Below are 16,900 nucleotides of genomic sequence, written 5' to 3'. Positions count from 1 at the left end.
CCCTATCATTCCCAGTTGGGTTATCACTCAGCCGCGTGAATCTACCCACTCCCATGTTGACTTGTTTTTTTTATTTTCTTTCTTGCTGCTGTCTTGCTTTTTTTTCCTTTGTCATTCCACAGATCGATCCTATTCATTTCCATGTTCCTTTTTTTCGGGACTTGTACTTCTATTTCAAGCGGAGGCTGGGTTAGGTTGGGTTGGGGGTGGGGTGGGGTGGGTGGGCGCTTACTTAGACCACACGACCAGACTTTATTTTCGTCGATTGGTACGTACTCTGAGTGCAACTGCGACTGTGCTTGGAACAAAACAAAGTGTTGTCCCCCCCCCTCCTCCCCGCGGAAATTTTGTAAGCATTGTGGGGTGTGTATGTGCGGAGATCATGATGGACAAATTTTGTTTCTGCAAGCAGTATATGTGTGTTTATGCATGGTGTATTGCGTCATCAATCAATGTTCTGCATAAAGGAAAGAAGCAGGGATGCTGTTTGGTAGGGTAGACAAAGGAAAAAAAACATCACAAAGGCAAATCAAAAATAGTAACAAGATGGATGAATGGATTGATATTGCTTCAGGGGGAGTTCAAGACCCCACAAAGAGAGTGTCTAAAAAAGAACAACATCGTAAAATGGTATCTAACAAGAAGCGAAATGGGTGGTTTGGTCGTAAAATCGTCATTTGCATGTCCTGGGCAAGAGGGGAACCGCCAGCATGCGTATGCTTGTCTTCGCGCGAGAGAGAGAGAGAAAGGAAAGACTTTTTCTCATGTTTAAGTGGAGGCGTAGACTTGGCCAGCAGCGGAGAGGCTGCCACCATCGGCAGTGATGAGGAACTGGTTGCCGTCGCTGGGGGCAGCCATGTGGTAAGCGTAGCGCTCGATCCAAGGCTGGGCGTCGAGCCAGGGAAGGACGTCCTTGAGGAACTCGTCGGCGTTGCCCTCGGTGACACCAAACTCGGTGACCCAGACGGGCAGGTTGAAGGTGTTGTGGAACTTGTTGAGGTAGTCCTTGAAGTCTTGGGGCTTGGCCCAGGCGTAGTAGTGGGCGACGACGAAGTCAATCTTGCAGCCGGTGCAGCCGTCCATGAAGGACTTGAGCCAGTTGATGCCCTTGCCGGGCTCGTTGCCGTTGGTCACGGCGGGGGAGCCGATGCGGAGGCCCTCGTTGGCAAGGGGCTGGATGAGTTTGCGGTGCGTGTCGATGGCAGTGCCAACGTCCATGTTGGAACCGCCTCCACCGACTTGGTCGGGCTCGTTGAAGCTGAGGATATGGGAGACCTTGTAGTTCTTGCGGGCGTTGGCAACATTGTTGACCCAGGTTGAGGCGCACCATTCCTGGTTGGAGTGGAGCAGAGGAACGTATTCTAGGTCGGGGGCTTCACCATCGATCACAGCCTCCCAGTCATACATCCAGGAGATCTTGGAGGACTGGGCCATCATGCGAGCCCACTGGGAGCCGGCAACGCCATTGTGCTGCTTGGGAAAGGCAATACCACGTTTGGCTGTAGCGCGGGCCTGAAGAGGGGCGGCCTCAGTGAGAGCGGACAGGCCAGCAAGGGCCATGATGAAGGTCGAGGTAAGCATTTTTGAAGGAGTGTGATACCTGACGGGTCCAAGAAGGAATGTGGGGTGCTAGCAAGAGCGTGGATAGACAAAAATGTCAAAAAAGAGAGACTGAGTTGCTGGAGTGCTGAGCTGGGAAGGGAATATCATGAACTGGGGGCCATGTCGATACTTATACCAAGGTAGCGAAATGAGAATAGGACAAAGAAGCCTGGACAAAGCCTCGAAAGGGCCCACCACGGATGCGGGTAAGCAACACATGGCACAAGCTATGTTTGCCCAGATACAGTGTTTCATCCAAGACTTGGTGCCGACTCGGGAAGAGAGAAGGTCCACACGTGCGATAAGATTATGGATCACCTTTCCCGCACGCCCCGTCAGCCCGGCGTCACGGCGTCGGCTGTGGGGTCTAGCCATTCGTCAATCACAATAGGGCTACGATGGCTAAGACTTTGTGGAAATTGCATTTTGGCACAGTCGTCGAATCACGACAGCAACGGTGCACTGTTACCAGGCAGGTTGCTGGAGCCACGTAGAGTTCCGCGGCATATGCACGAAGAGAAAGAAAAAAAAGGCTTTTCACCACCTCTGTGGGTTTCGCCCGGGGAAGAAGACGTTAAGAGGGGCCTAACGCAGGAACCCTTGTCTAGATCAGTGGTGTGCCTACGCAGGTACGGCCGCAGCAAACGATGTTTGGTAATGGATTCCGGCGTGGAAAAGATTCTGGCTGGCCGTCTAGCCCACACAGCGTACCTTAGCGATGTCTACCAGTCCGTTTCAGGAAGTACTTTGTCCGGCAAAACCAACGTCCCGTCGCTGATCCTACCATCTTTTGAGTTTGCGAGCCCACCATTACGCCTTACCACGCACGCTGTCATCCAAACCATGGTTTTAGTCCCGGGCCCCGAACTACCACTACAGCTGCCAGGCACCCATTTTTTCCCTTCTGCACCCACTGTGGCCAGGCATCACGAAAATCCATTCTGTGTTGTGAAAATTACCTATGCAATCTCAAATGCTAATCTGTACATACCAAACCTGAATATATGAGATCAGTTTTACCAAGACTGCCTTGCCCGGGCGGTGATCTCCCGCTAAACTTCAGTCGACTCGGGCGCTTGAGAGGGGATTCGGGCGACAGCTCAGCGGCACGCCTTCTTTCCCTTCCGGTGTTTACGTGGCGCTCTCAACATAGCTGAAGGATGTCTTTCCCTGCCCGCCATATCGACGTCTGAGTGCTTGAGTGATATCACTGTGGGGGGTTGGGATGGTCGAGAACTTTGGACGGTGTTAATGCGTGGTGACTTGGCTTTGCGTATCGTATTACTGGCGGACTTACGTCTTCTCTCTTGGGCCGCGTACTTGGCACACGAGTGGCGAGCGTCGGACTCCAAGGCGCTGCTGTCAGGTACACCCTTTGCCGATCTACACACCCTCGGCCCGTTTCACACCAAACCTCTTTGCTTCTTTGTTCATTTCGAGGCGCTTGCGTTGTTCGTACCTCCACTACCCGGCGCCTAGAAGCGCCTGACTCGTTCTTTTACCAAGTACCAATACCGTCGACTTAGGATACAGCACCAGAGACACTCGGTCCCACCAAAGTTTGCGCTGGGGCTAGAAGGCACCGGAATTTTGGGGACACGCCCAGACGGTTTTTCGCCAAAGGGGCCACTCGCGCCTCCACTACCGACGCCATTTTCTTGGTAGAAAAGCTATGTTGCACTAATGCAACTTGGCCGAATTCCCCTGAGGATGTTTTGCTGGGCATGATAGGAAGGTCGGGGCGAGCGGATACGTAGATACACGTCTCGAAAGAGAAGGACCAAAGCAATCCCATGCGGTATAGGTCAGGAACGAGGTGGCGATGCACTGCAACGCCAGCTGAGGGAAGCACAGGGGGGGGGGGGGGGGGGGGCAATTGTAAGCCATCTGCTTATCTGCAGAGTACGGTACGCCTTTTCTGGTGGTATACCTGTACATATGTACTTTGGGTAGAGAGCAGAGCACGTGCTCCCCAGTGCACCTTGGCCCCTACTTCGATATATTCCATTTACGCATGTTCTGCGTTTAATTGAGCTATGCAGCACGCATGTACGACCTCTCCTTTGATCTTTCCAAGCCCGAGTTGAGAAACAAGAGCATGTCCGGGCTACCGGGGCGGTGTCAAACATACGCGTCTTCCAAGTCGCGTCATGACGACGATCCAAGCACTATAGCACGAAACTGCTATTATCTATACGACAATTTTTGGCACCACTCAAACTCCACTGCCAATGCATACGACGCTGGGTACGTGCTGTCTTGCTGTGCGATGCGGTCAGTGACTCGTACGCTGTATTGCGAGTATTTAGGCGAGTCTGCATCGCGTCTGTTTTCAAAAGACAACTTTAGAGCTTGGAAAAAACAAAATGTTGATGACTACATGGGTCTGTTGGGATGGCGTGTTGGTTGCCAAGTCGTGCTCTTGTCAGGCCATAATCTTGACCGTTTTGAGCATTCACAACCTAGACGAGACGGCTGCGGATTATTATCCGAATTCTTCTCCCACTGCCGCTCACCATTATGTTCAAACACGGCAGATTCTAGAACTGCAATACAATTTGTGGTGCAGTAGGCGTGCGTCACTTGACCAAATATAAAACGGGTATTTATAGGACTTAGCCCCCAAGCACTCGGCGCTTAAGATCGATGGGTTGGAATCCAATACTACATCTATCGTCTTATTCTTTTAATAGTAAAAAAAGGTAGAGGCCCAAGTACAGCAAGCGCAATCCTGATAAATAATACTTCCCTCACAAGCACACATGCTTTCACCGTGCACATCCTCCCATCTCATGTACTCGACAGCCATAACCTCAAAGTGAAGAAGCCCACACTAATGCGAAGCATTGGCTTCATAATATCGTCGTTTACGTACTATAGATATCTTGGTCGGCTTTCGCGTTTGATTCCTGTATCGTTTGAGTATCTATAGTGGTGTAGATACAAAAGGCAGACTTTAAGGGATAGACGGTAATCAGAGAAGGAGAAAATCTCAAGGAAGCTTTTCTAACACTGAATCTCAGAAACTCGTAGATGTATTACCTAAAAGGAAAGATCAAAACTCTCTTAGAATAGGATTTGGAAGGATATCTTGACTCTTCATCTTGAAGGGAGGAAGGTATTGAGCGTTTTTCTTCTTCGTTTTCCACACATCCCATATCTCGAAGGAAAGACGTTGCAAGTCTTGCTGTACAGCAATGTCTCATTTTGTTTCAGTGAAGTCGTATTGTATGGTCACTACATAGGTAGTTAGATAGAAAAGGCTTTCTCAGTACATCAACAACAAATTGATATCATCTACTACCGCATTGGTAGATAAGACGTAAGATATGGACATGAAAATTAGACCCGGATTTGAAGGGATATTATTATTTTAACAAGGTTTTGGAGGTTTGATGATACAAAGGAGTGCCTTGTCACTGATGAGTGCAAAATTTGAGAGGATCAGAATGCCAGGGGATTGGCCTAGGCTACCTTGTTCAAGGTGTCGGGCGCAGCCACGTGACAGCCACGGCTACGCTAAGAGTGTTATCGATAGAGAAGATACAGTACATAGACGAAAAAAGCCAACTTTGTAGGCGTTTTGCGCATGCTGTAGAGCTGATAGTTTAATATAGACAACAGGAGAAGCTAGAGGCAGGCTAAACGAGTTGTTTTATACTGGTTTTCGAGTTGTGCGGCGCCGTAGTTGGTGAGATGAGTTTAGTCTGTTAGTAATGTTAGTAATAGTAATAGGGTGATAGGGTGATAGCCGTGCACATGTTGCCACATATCAAAGTTCTTGACTCAAGATAATTTTGCGGGGTTAATTGACTGTGCAGGATGAGAGTGATAGCGAGGAATCAATTACAGGCAACAACGTGATGTAAATGTTGATACAAAAGCAAGGTGTGCTTTGTAGAGAGGAGAAGGTGAATGACAAAATAAACTATAACCAAGAAACACAGATAGTTTTTTTAAATGGAAATTACAACAAGGAGAAATTAATCACAAAAGACTACTCATGCATTATATAATGATACACATACTATTTTACCGTGCCTTCTATTGGTATACGGAACAAAATCAACAACAGAAAAAAAACACATCAAGCATGAATATTTCATTTCACATCTACACAGCATGTAATGTACTCGCCAATAATACCGCTTGAACGCTTTACGCCAAAACAGACACCACCCATGCAAAGATATCCAAATATGTAGCGCTCAAATCCCCCCAATCCAGTACGCCCAGTAACAATGCACACAAACAACCCAGGAAACGCGCTCACGGTCCGCCCCGCGGAGGCTGGTAATGCTCGACATAGTTCCAAGGAACCACCGACATTTGGACGTATCGGCCTTGCTTGGGGTCGTACACGGCGCTCACGTTGAGCGTCAAGCGGGCGCGGTCACCGTAGATTTCTATGAGCGCTCTTACTATGAATGCGCCACGGGGAGGTTGCAGTACGATGGGCCTATAGGTTTTGGCAAAGTCGGCGCGGAATTGAGTAAGGTCTAGCGTCATGCTTTTTGGGTCCGGGAGATCGAAGCCTATGCTCGCGGGGCCGTCAACGGGGGCTGGGGAGGGCGAGGCGCCCGGTCGCTGGGTATCATTTGCAGAGGCCGAAAAGGTGTTTGGGGCTATGCTTGTTGATTCGCCGGTGGGCTGGCGGTTTGTGGAGATGCGTTGGAAGAGTTCCTGGACGGTTTCTGATTTTGATTCTTGGTCCCAGCCCATGTAGATTTTGAAGTTCTTCCATGCCTTTTCTGCTTTTCTTGTGGTATCTTTGTATAAGGCATCCGTGGCTTCTTTGGGATACAGCACCCTCTCCAGGCGCCGGTGATGGGCATCTTCAACCGGGCGTGTCGCCTTGCGCCATTGCAGATTCTCAGTGAGCTCGATGCCTGGGCGCTCGTACTCAACTGGCGGACCGTTTGGGAACTGGATCTCCACCCATGACATGCCCCTTGAGGTATCAATCTTGCCAAGGCGGGAAGTGTATAGTGTCTTCTTCTCGGCATTGTTGCGCACCATGCTAACCAACTCATCTATGGTGTTGTTAGTGACGAGCGATTATTTCTTCGCCAAGCCGTACTTACTACGTATCTTACTCGCTCTTGCACGGTCGTTGGCTATCTCCTTGAACGTCTTCCACTCTGCATCCGAACCTTTATAGAATGTCCTTGGCCGTGGTCGCGAGAAGCCCGTGGGTAAGAATAGAATGGCGTCATCGTCCTCTTCTTCTTCACCGTCTTCCTCGGAGCCAGCCACTTCCCACCCGTCTTTTCTGCCTTGTTCTTGTACCTCTTCAACCTCGATTTCTAAGCCCAAGTACTGGACAAAGCCGTAGGCTGCGGCAGTGACTGCGACTGTGCCAACGAGACGTCTGCAAGATGAATCAGCATGTGACGGGAGTGGACTTGTGAGACTGCTCACGTCTTGCTAAAGAAAGGCCGGCGTATACGCACTCGCTGGATTATGATGCTGTCGTGGCCATGGCGGGCGGCCGATCGCACTATGTGAGAATGAGGGACCCTGTTCAAGAGGGAGAAGTTGCGCCGAAGCATCAGTGGCCTGGACATGGCAAGCAGAGATTATGAGAGACGTGAGTGACAAGAAGCGACATGAAGGCGCAATGTAGACTCAAAAAATGCAGGTCAAGTTTGCTGGACAAAGAATAGATTGCATGTTGTGGACAAATGGTGCTCTGGCTATAGGCGTGGGCGATAGGCTCGGAGGCGTCCAAGGCAAGTTCCGAGATCTGGGTCTCAGCTTCCCCGGCGACTGCATCATCGCCGCCGCAGCAACGAATCTCTCCAACCCCAACCCATCACCCACGATGAAGCTATCCGGGGCCTTTCTCGCCTCATCACTGTCCTGCGCTGTGCTTGCAGCTCGGCCAACCGTCAGCCCAGAGACTGCGCGTCTTATCATCGCCCAGCGCCTGGGCCTGTCGCGATTCCACTCACTCGAGCATGCAGATGCTGACACCATTCACCACATCAACACGTACGGAGGAAAGCGACAGCCGCTGTTTGGAGCAGATGACGCAGACGTCTCCAAAGCGCATCTGCTAGTCTGGGCAGAGGATGTCGACCAGGATGAACCAACAGGTGGGCAGAGGCAACGGCCAACACGGCCACGGAAAGCTGCCGGCTAACTCGAGCTTGCAGTCATCATCAACGACGGATCAGATCGCACACTAGACTTTTCGATATCCGGCGCGCCCTCTGCATCGGACAACGACCGCCTGATCCACGACTTTATAACACAGGCCGAGTCGCTGCCAGAACACCCAGACCCCCAGCAGCGAACATACAAGTCCAACTTTGAGATTGAATCAGCGCTGCCTCCAAAGAGCAAATCAAAGGCCTACAATGGCTACCTCAACATGTGGCGCATCGACGAGAGCTCCAAGATGACGACCGAGGAGCTCGCCCAGGTGCTGAGCAACGTCAACAAAAAGGCAGAGGAGGCTGGTTTCTCCACAACCGTAGTCATGATGCCGCGCTCGTCCAAGTCCAAGTCCAAGCGTGCCGCCAACCCCTGGGGCATCTACGACGTCCCTGCCATGGAGGCGCGCCGCCAAAACCCAGAAGCCGTTCTCTCTGCCACCCCCTCAACCTCAAAGGTTCCCGTTCTCGAGGACTTCTCTACCATCGCCCAGGCCGACAGCAGCAAGAATAAGAAGGGACCCGTGCGCGGCATCCTCCCCGTCTGCTTCAAGTCGCTGGACGCTTGCCAGAGCCAGACTCACAACTGCTCCAGCCACGGCGAGTGCACGCTCCTCCACAAGGGCCGCGGATCTGGATCCAACCAAGAGACGGTCGACTGCTACGGATGTGCCTGCAAAGCCACAGTTGAGCATGTGGGCGAAGACAAGGGCATGGAATCCAAGAAGAAGGTGACTTACTGGGGAGGCCCCGCCTGCCAGAAGAAGGACATCTCTGTTCAGTTCTGGCTATTTGTCGGCAGTGGTGTTATCCTGGCCTTCCTCGTCTCGGCTGGTATTGGCATGCTGTACTCAATGGGTGCTGAGGAGCTTCCCAGCGTCATTGGTGCCGGTGTTAGCGGACCCACCGCGAGGAAGTAGAAGAATGTAGTGCAAGAGATGAAGTGTAAGGAATGAAATTAGTAAGGAATAAAGTGTAAGAGACGGAGGTGTAAGTCGACGAGGATAGATACAGAGCAAGAGAGGGAGGCTGAGCTGTATAAGTTTTGGCTTTTATACATGGTGTATCAGAACCATTGGTTAGGATGGCAGAGCGTAGTAGCATGTACTCTATGGGATCATTGGCGTTTGGTAGCAGTGCAATCAATATTTGAGCAAGTTAAAAAAAATCATGGTATTCACGCCTATGATGCCGTTGTGTGCAATCATCTAAACAATGCGCCACCCGAATGCTGAGAAACGCCAAAAGCCTCATCCCTCTTCCCCCGTCCCTAGAAATGTACTCGAATTGGAGCTTGAAGTATACCATGACATGCAAGGCACTCAGTTCTTGCTCTTCTCCACCATTACACCGTCCTCCTCGCTCTTCGCTTTCTCGTCATCCAATTCCTTCATGAACTCTGACTGGATACCAGCCCGACGGTTCTCCCACCACTCCTTCTCGGCGGGGGCCTTTGACTCAATCTCGGCCAGACGCTCGCGGATGTGGTTGTTCTGGGCCATTTCAGAAGCGGATTGGAAGATGGTCTGGCCCCAGTTTGGTGCGAATGCATTGGCCTGCAAATCGTCAGTTCATATGCAGCATGTCGCAAATGCGTTGCGCAAACTCACCTCGTTGACAACGTCTCTGAGCTCTTCTTCTATTTCCTTCTCAGCGCGCTGGAACCTCTGCCACAAATCATCGCCCACACTACCCCTCTGCAACAGGACCTGGAGCGCCTGCTTCGCATTCCTAATCTGGACAATTCGGTGGATATCTTCTGTTGCCCGGCGCAGCAGGGCGGCCTTTAGGATGCTGTCTGGCACCTTGGGGTCTTCCATGTGCAGAAGGGAGAGGTAGACATTGCGCTGGAGGTGGGTGGGGAACCAGGGTTCGAGAGACGCAGCGTTGGCAGCCTTGCGCTTGCGATATAGGTTTGTGAAGACACCGAAAGAGCCAGCCAGTATACCAATGTAGGCAAAGGGTACAGTGAGCATAAGCCAGTCGACGGCGTCAAAGGGCCACATTTTGGATCGTGGGCGTCAGATGAGGGCCACGGGAATTACTATTGGTGTTGTAGAGAAGTGTTTGGTTGGCGGGACACGTTGCAGGTGACGGCAAATGTTTGTGCAAAAGTGCTAAAGGAGCGGCGGTGTCCTCAGAAGTGAGATCCAGTTGGGCAGGAGGGTGAAGGCCAGGTAGTTGTGGGATGCGCTCGCCGTATGGTCAGTTATCGATAGAATATCTGGCCAGTTCGCAACTCGGCAAAGGCCCGGGTGGTTTCGCGCTACAACCAGGGTGTGCGCTAACGTCGCGCGCGTCATTCTGCCGCCTTCGACGCCCTCCTAGTCACTGTGTGTGTAATCAGTCTACAACCACCGTTCATTACATCCCGACTCTGTTTGTATTTACGCCTCTCCTTCCTCCTGCAACCTCTACCGCTTCTATTCCTTGGCCTGTTCCACCCCCCGACGCATTTGTCCCTCCCCTCAAAACTGATAGTGTCCCGCCATGATACTTAGGTTCGTTAGCAAAGAGGGCCAATTCAGATTGACGGTGCAGCCCGAAGATACTTTCCCAGACATTCTCCCACAAATCGCCGAGAAGCTTCCCAAGAATATCGATCTCCAGAGCCTCAGCGTCAGCAACCGTCCGCAAGGTGGTGATGCGAGGAAATTCGTTGATCTCAAAGGCGTGAGCTTCAAGCAAGTGAACCTGTCGTAAGTAGCTTGGCCAAGCTTGATGTCGCCGCTCACGTCTCTTCAGGAACGGCGCACAGCTCTTTCTATCCTTTGAAGAGCAATCTACACCATCGAATGGTCATGCTGCAATTGCCTCTGGTGGCGCGCGACTAAATGGCAAACCCGTCCAACCCTCCGAAACCGCCTCTGTGCCCCTCGACGCCCCCACGCAGATCATAAAGAAGCCATGGGAAGTGATCAGGCAGTCTCCGCTTGACGATCGGCTCGACAAGCAAGATGGCAAGATTCCCCGCAAACGCGACGTCCGCATGTGTACCCACGGACCTAAGGGCATGTGCGACTACTGCATGCCGCTGGAACCCTACTCGCCCGAGTACCTTGCTGAAAAGAAGATCAAGCATCTTTCCTTCCATTCGTATCTGCGCAAAGTCAATTCGGCAAAAAACAGACCGGAGCTCGGAAGTTCTTACATCCCACCTCTGACCGAACCCTACTACCGCGTACGACCCGACTGTCCATCGGGACACAAGCCATTCCCGGAGGGCATCTGTACGAAGTGCATGCCCAGCGCCATTTCGCTCAAGCCGCAAGAATATCGCATGGTGGACCACGTCGAGTTTGCATCTATACAGGTTGTCGACGATTTGATCAACTTCTGGAGGCAAACTGGATGTCAGCGACTGGGTTTCTTATACGGCAGATATGAGGAGTACACCGAGGTGCCACTAGGGACAAAGGCTGTGGTTGAGACCATCTACGAGCCTCCACAGATCAATGAAGTAGACGGGATATCGTTGGGTGATTGGGATAACGAACAGGTTATTGACGACATCGCCGCACAGTGCGGGCTACAGCGAGTCGGTGTCATCTTTACTGATCTTCTCGACGCCGACAAGGGTGATGGCTCCGTCATCTGCAAGCGACATATAGATTCCTATTATCTGTCTTCACTTGAGGTTTGCTTCGCGGCACGGTATCAGGCAAAGTACCCTCGGCCGTCAAAATGGAGCGACACCGGTCGACATGGATCTAACTTTGTAACATGTGTTATTAGCGGTGACGACCAAGGTCAGATTGGCATCTCATCTTATCAGGTATCAAACGATGCTGTTGAGATGGTGCGCGCCGACATCATCGAGCCTTCGGCGGAACCCAAGGTCATGCTTGTCCAGTCAGAAGAAGACAACGAGGCCCTCAACCGCACGCGATATATCCCTGAAGTTTTCTACCGAAAGATCAACGAGCACGGCGCAAACGTACAAGAAATTGCTAAACCTGACTTTCCAGTTGAGTATCTGCTTCTTACACTTACTCATGGTTTTCCTACTCAGCCAAATCCTCTCTTTACTGGCGGCAAGTTTCCAATTGAAAACCGTGAAGCCATGGGCGAAATGCCCGAGATTACGCATCTTAGCAAGGCTCTCAATGCCAAGGCAAATGGTCTCGCTCTCAACACTGCCAGTGGCCTGAAAGCGATTTCGAATTTTCATATGCTCTGCTTCATCCACAACCTGGGCATCCTATCAAAGGTAAATTGCCTCCTGAATTCTGCCAGTGTTTACTAATTTGGTGAAAAGGACGAAGAATCGCTTCTGTTCAAGGTTGCATCGACGCACGATACGTCAGAAGGCTCAGCACTCCAGCACACGCCAGGCTGGGCAACTCTTCTAACCATTCTCAAAGAAAGTGGTGAGCGCCCCCCGAAACGTTCCTATCAGTCTCCCTCTCCCTCTCAATCAGCCAGGAGGGGGGCTGCAGCACCTCTTCCCCTGGAGCACCAGCGTACAATGCGACAGCCCTCCTATGGCTCAGATTCCGATTCAGTACAATTGGCTAAGCGGGTCAAGGGGGTTAGGCTGAATGGGAAGTAGATTAGATGTTTCTAGTCTGGCTCCTGAGGCGTGACCCTTAACACCATAGGTACGAATTTCGACCGATGATGGGCAGCGTAGCAGAGCGCCAGTTATGATGGCATGTGGGCTTGATGAACGAATGGATTACGCCAAGATGAGCGAGGCGTGCATGAGATAAGCACTGAGCTGTAATGTTCAGCTTTAGATCCAATAATTCAAGAAATACTTTGATCTTCCAAACGACATGACATTCTATGTGCAGTGATGGTGACGTGATTGGTGAGCCACCGCACGGTTGGCAATAACGTGCTTTCGCGAGTTCGCGTCGACGCGTCGCACTTTAGCTCTCCAACTTCGCCCAACTTCAACGCAGCCACTACAAGCGACAATGGCCGATTTCTTCAACATCAAGGCTCGGCAACAGGCCGCTGCGCAAGCGAGTTCGTCCAAAGCCCCTACAACAAAGCAAGAGCCAAATCGCTTGCAACCATGGGTAGAGAAATAGTACACAACCCCACGTAACAACCTCATAGACTCCAGGCTAACAACCATTGCAGCCGACCCAAGACGCTGTCCGAAGTTACAGCCCAGGATAACACTATTCAAGTCCTCTCCCGCACAATGCAGTCCTCCAACCTCCCCCACATGCTGTTCTACGGCCCCCCAGGAACAGGAAAAACCTCGACTATCCTCGCCCTTGCTAAAGAACTTTACGGACCCGAACTCATGAAGTCGCGCGTGCTGGAACTGAACGCATCCGACGAGCGTGGTATCAGCATCGTACGACAAAAAGTCAAAGACTTTGCCCGCCAACAACTTAGCGTAGCACCAACATACAACGTCATGGTAGAAGACAAGAGCGGGACAGGAGAAGGAGGCATGGTACGATACCGGGACAAGTACCCGTGCCCACCCTTCAAGATCATCGTCCTCGACGAGGCAGACAGCATGACGCAAGACGCACAATCCGCGCTCCGCCGCACAATGGAAACATACAGCCGCATGACGCGCTTCTGCCTCGTCTGCAACTACGTCACCCGCATCATCGACCCCCTCGCCTCCCGCTGCTCTAAATTCCGCTTCAAAAGTCTCGACCAGGGCAATGCCGTCAAGCGCGTTAGCGACATCGCTGCGCTTGAGAATGTGCGGCTGGACGACGGTGTAGCAGAGGAACTAGTGCGTGTAGCGGATGGCGATTTACGAAAGGCAATCACATTCTTACAATCTGCTGCACGGCTTGTTGGCGCTATACAATCTCAAGGCGGCAGCAACAAAAAAGGAAAAAAGCGTACGGCGGTCCCGGAGGATGACGAGATGGACATTGATTCAAGCAACACGGCGACAACACCGTCTGTGTCCCTCCCCACTATTGCCGAAATCGCAGGCGTTTTACCCCCCGATACCCTCTCTACTTTCACATCTGCGCTCTTCCCTAAGTCTTCAGCACAAAAGTCGATACGGTACCATGAGATTGCCAAGGTAGTCGAGAATATGGTTGCAGAGGGGTGGAGTGCAGCGCAGACGGTTGGACAGTTGTACGAGCAGCTTATGTTTGATGAGCGGGTAGAGGATGTGAAGAAAGTGCGGCTTGCAGCAGTGTTTAGTGAGACGGATAAGAGGCTGGTGGATGGGAGTGATGAGCATCTTGCCGTCCTGGATTTGGGGGTTAGGGTTGCTGGGGTATTATGTTTGTGAGAGGCTATATGATGATTACATGAAAAGTGTAAAGTGTGGAAAATGAAAAAAAAAACTTGATTCATAGTAATCGTGATGCAGATGGATATCTCCACTGGGGGTATTTTAATATACACACGCTTCGAAAAAAAAAGAACACTAATCGTTGTCTCCCTCTGTCGCTTCCTTGAAAACGCACAACCACAAGGGCTTTCACCTGCTTACTCTTTCCGCATACACATACAGCAGTTACTAACAAAAAAGAGAAGAAATAAGAAGGGCATAAAGACATTAGACTACATTACTCGCCTACCGATCACGCGTCAACACGCAAATAACGACGGCTCGTCATTGACTCATCCTCTAAGCAAACAAACAGAATCCCAGCGCAACACTAACATACGCCACAGCTGCCAGCAAGCCTGTATGCACGGTATTTCTCAGGCCAGCAGAAAAGAGCGCAGACGGGGTTGGCGAGGCGGATGTCGTAGTGACTGTAGTGCTACTGTTGGAAGAGGCAGAAGGGAAAGTTGAGACGGTGGAGGAGAAAAGGGGGATTGTTGGTGTGGAGGTGGATGGGAGAGAAGACTGTGGCTGGTTAGTTGGATGCCCAAAAAAGAATTCAGAACAGAGGAGAGGTTTTTTTGGTAGGGATGGCCGTGTACGGTAGTAGACTTGAAAGGGATATGTGTTGTTTATGTTTACTTACCGATGAAACCTGCACAGAGGCAGATGTAACTGCAGCGGCAGATACAAACGCAGATGATGATGATGCCTCCTCGCTCACCAGACTGCTTGTCAAAACCGGAGTCGAAGTTGGTGTCGAAGACGCTTGGCTAACAACCTCACTGCTGGTACTGGTACGCTCTACAGACGCAGTAGTAGTTGCAGGGTAAAACTGAGGCAACAGGCTCTTGACGTCATCAGGCAGGTTCTTGTACCAATCTGGCTCAGAAGTACCCGTCGGCATGGGAATGCTGGTGCCAGATGGCATGGCGGTCTTGAGCACTGACAGTATGGAGAACTGTGTGGGGTTCATGTCGGCAGGGTCTATGGCACGGTCCAGAAGCATATTGGCGGCATTGTTATCCTCAAGTAAGTGGAATCGAGATGCCATGGCTGTGCTGGCGACGAAGAAGAGGGTTGTTAGTCTCATTTTGCCAGTGTTTGTCGGTGTTTTGCTATCTGATGTAATGTAGATGTTGGGTATCGTGGAGAGAATAAAACGGGTGCGCTGCTTGCAGGGTTGCGTGGGTAGTCGAGAGATGAACCTAATGAGCGGCTTGATCTAAAGGACCGGATATTAAAGAATGGCTGCTGAAGTGTCGCGGGTGAGAGGTTGTGGGTGAGCCAGGGGGTTTTAATAAACAAGCAAACGGCCAGCGCGACCAAAACGACCAAGTGAACGAGAGGCTGGCCAACTTGACGGGTCTGTGCAGAAGCTTTTGATCGCCCTAGGATCTCTGCTCGAAGAAAAACTCGTCTGGTTCGTGGATAGTATCGTGAGATGAGGGCTAAGGATGGACCGAGAGAATATCCGCGCCAATTATTGTGTGTCCTGCACACCGTACCTCAGATCCAATTTCCAGTCGCTCAAAACAAGAGTCGTGAATTGTAAGCCTGCTTGGAAGAGGTACAACGTCGAGGATTTGTGAAATGGTGATTGGAATGTGCACAAGTACACGTTTCCAGTATGTGTAACGCTGTGAGATGATCGTACGCGGTAATAGAGTGGTATAAGTTTGTGCGCGCTGCCAATGAGTAAAGAGTGACAAGACTCTGCGTGACAAATTCTGCAATCTGAATGCCCGAGTGTGCAACAAAAGACACTTGGGGGTAAAAAAATCAGTTGGCGCTTATTTTGACAGGTATTTGCGCATGAATGTAAAAGCGAAGGATTGCAGGGAGTCAAGGGTAAAGTAAAGCGAAAGCCAGAACCAAAACACTCCCATGTGAGGATGATACAGACATTATGTATTTCTTTCGGCCGTAGAACCATGGCACGGTCTATGGATATCATAAACATTCTGCGTCGCAGCCTTAGCGTTGAACGAGGGAAACGTGCCGTGTTCATATTCTTCTCCCCGCGTTCACGACGCGGTAAGTCATTGTTGGCGCAACGGGTTTGCGCTACGGCACACCAAACCTGCGGCCGTTGAAACAGGACGGAGGTTTCGGGATATTCTGGCCAATCCAAGTACTTCGTGCCTGAGGTGATATGCGCCTTTTGAGGGAAATTACATAGACCCTGAAAGTAGTAGCGCCATCGTGAGGAGGGGAGAGATTTTCAAGTCTTCGGTTTGAGATTCGATGGTCCTGGTGATGGAAGAACAGGCACCAACAACGAGGATTTTTGAAACCAGTTGCGACACCACCGCATGTCTTTCCTACAATTGGATCATCGTGAGATAGTCTTTTGTTGTCTGCGACCTTGTGAAGGCGCTCGTTTATCCGGATGTGTATGTGTGCGTGTTACCAGAGCCGGACCGTGGTATTCCAATTCGTCGCAGATGGGGGTGCAACAACAAGTTTTTGAAGGCTCGGGGGGACGGCGGTTTCGGAATGGCGGAGAAATCCTCTGTGAAATGAGCCTGAGTTCTCGGATTCGTCGCCTTCTGCTTTGGGACTCTATGCCTCGCTTCACCGCTCTCCGACGCACTCATTCCCAAGCCATCGTCGGTTTGTTTTTCCGCCCATCTTCTATCGTCCGTTGAGCCATCGGGGTGCTTTGACAATGTCTTTGCTCATGTACTGACTTACATATTTCCCGTGTGGTTGGTGTGAGACAGGCGATTTTAGTGTTTCCCGAGGGGCGCTACTATCCTGAAGGGGATCATCCCAAAGGGGATAACGCCAAAGGGGGTAAGCCTCGGTAGGCAGTACGACAAGGCTTACACATGCTTTTGGAATGAATGTGACAGCGTACATTTGC

At 51.1% G+C, this 16,900-nt stretch overlaps 6 protein-coding genes across 6 annotated transcripts; 2 read left to right on the top strand and 4 right to left on the bottom strand.

Annotated features, from left to right (window-relative positions):
- Window positions 1–542: 542 nt before the first annotated feature.
- On the bottom strand, window positions 543–1,696 carry PSV08DRAFT_292829 (glycoside hydrolase). The gene has a single exon (XM_014225874.1). The coding sequence runs from the start codon at window positions 1,579–1,581 to the stop codon at window positions 769–771; it is 813 nt and encodes a 270-aa protein (XP_014081349.2). The 5' UTR covers window positions 1,582–1,696; the 3' UTR covers window positions 543–768.
- A 3,895-nt stretch (window positions 1,697–5,591) lies between these two features.
- On the bottom strand, window positions 5,592–7,280 carry PSV08DRAFT_201280 (uncharacterized protein). Its single transcript, XM_014225871.2, has 3 exons — window positions 7,024–7,280; window positions 6,687–6,973; window positions 5,592–6,635 (listed from the first exon to the last, which is right to left on the bottom strand). The coding sequence occupies exons 1-3, from the start codon at window positions 7,167–7,169 to the stop codon at window positions 5,872–5,874; spliced, it is 1,197 nt and encodes a 398-aa protein (XP_014081346.1). The 5' UTR covers window positions 7,170–7,280; the 3' UTR covers window positions 5,592–5,871.
- Window positions 7,281–7,381: 101 nt separating this feature from the next.
- PSV08DRAFT_401378 (uncharacterized protein) lies at window positions 7,382–8,936 on the top strand. The gene is made up of 2 exons (XM_014225870.2): window positions 7,382–7,700; window positions 7,761–8,936. The coding sequence occupies exons 1-2, from the start codon at window positions 7,427–7,429 to the stop codon at window positions 8,678–8,680; spliced, it is 1,194 nt and encodes a 397-aa protein (XP_014081345.1). The 5' UTR covers window positions 7,382–7,426; the 3' UTR covers window positions 8,681–8,936.
- On the bottom strand, window positions 8,912–9,963 carry PSV08DRAFT_361706 (Sec62/63 complex, subunit Sec66). Its single transcript, XM_014225869.2, has 2 exons — window positions 9,371–9,963; window positions 8,912–9,316 (listed from the first exon to the last, which is right to left on the bottom strand). Exons 1-2 carry the CDS (start codon window positions 9,764–9,766, stop codon window positions 9,083–9,085), a joined length of 630 nt encoding a protein of 209 aa, XP_014081344.1. The 5' UTR covers window positions 9,767–9,963; the 3' UTR covers window positions 8,912–9,082.
- Window positions 9,964–10,250: 287 nt separating this feature from the next.
- On the top strand, window positions 10,251–13,989 carry PSV08DRAFT_179514 (NPL4 family-domain-containing protein; the record flags this gene model as incomplete). The annotated part of the gene is made up of 5 exons (XM_014225868.1): window positions 10,251–10,459; window positions 10,506–11,970; window positions 12,019–12,291; window positions 12,668–12,798; window positions 12,852–13,989. The coding sequence occupies 5 exons, from the start codon at window positions 10,251–10,253 to the stop codon at window positions 13,987–13,989; spliced, it is 3,216 nt and encodes a 1,071-aa protein (XP_014081343.1).
- Window positions 13,990–14,249: 260 nt separating this feature from the next.
- Window positions 14,250–15,085, bottom strand: PSV08DRAFT_361703 (uncharacterized protein; the record flags this gene model as incomplete). The annotated part of the gene is made up of 2 exons (XM_014225867.1): window positions 14,250–14,556; window positions 14,678–15,085. 2 exons carry the CDS (start codon window positions 15,083–15,085, stop codon window positions 14,332–14,334), a joined length of 633 nt encoding a protein of 210 aa, XP_014081342.1. The 3' UTR covers window positions 14,250–14,331.
- Between the last annotated feature and the right edge of the window lie 1,815 nt (window positions 15,086–16,900).

The sequence above is a fragment of the Bipolaris maydis genome (genome assembly GCF_028858645.1).
Source record: "Bipolaris maydis strain C4 unplaced genomic scaffold PSV08scaffold_6, whole genome shotgun sequence".
Lineage (NCBI taxonomy): Eukaryota > Fungi > Ascomycota > Dothideomycetes > Pleosporales > Pleosporaceae > Bipolaris > Bipolaris maydis.
The sequence above is the reverse complement of the archived record's forward strand: the minus strand, read 5'-3'. Positions and strand labels throughout refer to the sequence as shown.

Bases quoted from the DNA above. Each gene is read 5' to 3' on its own strand.
- PSV08DRAFT_292829 (XM_014225874.1), bottom strand. From the start codon at position 1,581: ATGCTTACCTCGACCTTCATCATGGCCCTTGCTGGCCTGTCCGCTCTC.
- PSV08DRAFT_201280 (XM_014225871.2), bottom strand. From the start codon at position 7,169: ATGTCCAGGCCACTGATGCTTCGGCGCAACTTCTCCCTCTTGAACAGG. The intron at 6,974-7,023 runs GTGAGCAGTCTC...TTCATCTTGCAG, and splicing joins CGGCCTTTCTTTAGCAAGAC to ACGTCTCGTTGGCACAGTCG. The intron at 6,636-6,686 runs GTAAGTACGGCT...ACAACACCATAG, and splicing joins AAGAGCGAGTAAGATACGTA to ATGAGTTGGTTAGCATGGTG.
- PSV08DRAFT_401378 (XM_014225870.2), top strand. From the start codon at position 7,427: ATGAAGCTATCCGGGGCCTTTCTCGCCTCATCACTGTCCTGCGCTGTG. The intron at 7,701-7,760 runs GTGGGCAGAGGC...TCGAGCTTGCAG, and splicing joins CGACCAGGATGAACCAACAG to TCATCATCAACGACGGATCA.
- PSV08DRAFT_361706 (XM_014225869.2), bottom strand. From the start codon at position 9,766: ATGTGGCCCTTTGACGCCGTCGACTGGCTTATGCTCACTGTACCCTTT. The intron at 9,317-9,370 runs GTGAGTTTGCGC...GACGATTTGCAG, and splicing joins TCAGAGACGTTGTCAACGAG to GCCAATGCATTCGCACCAAA.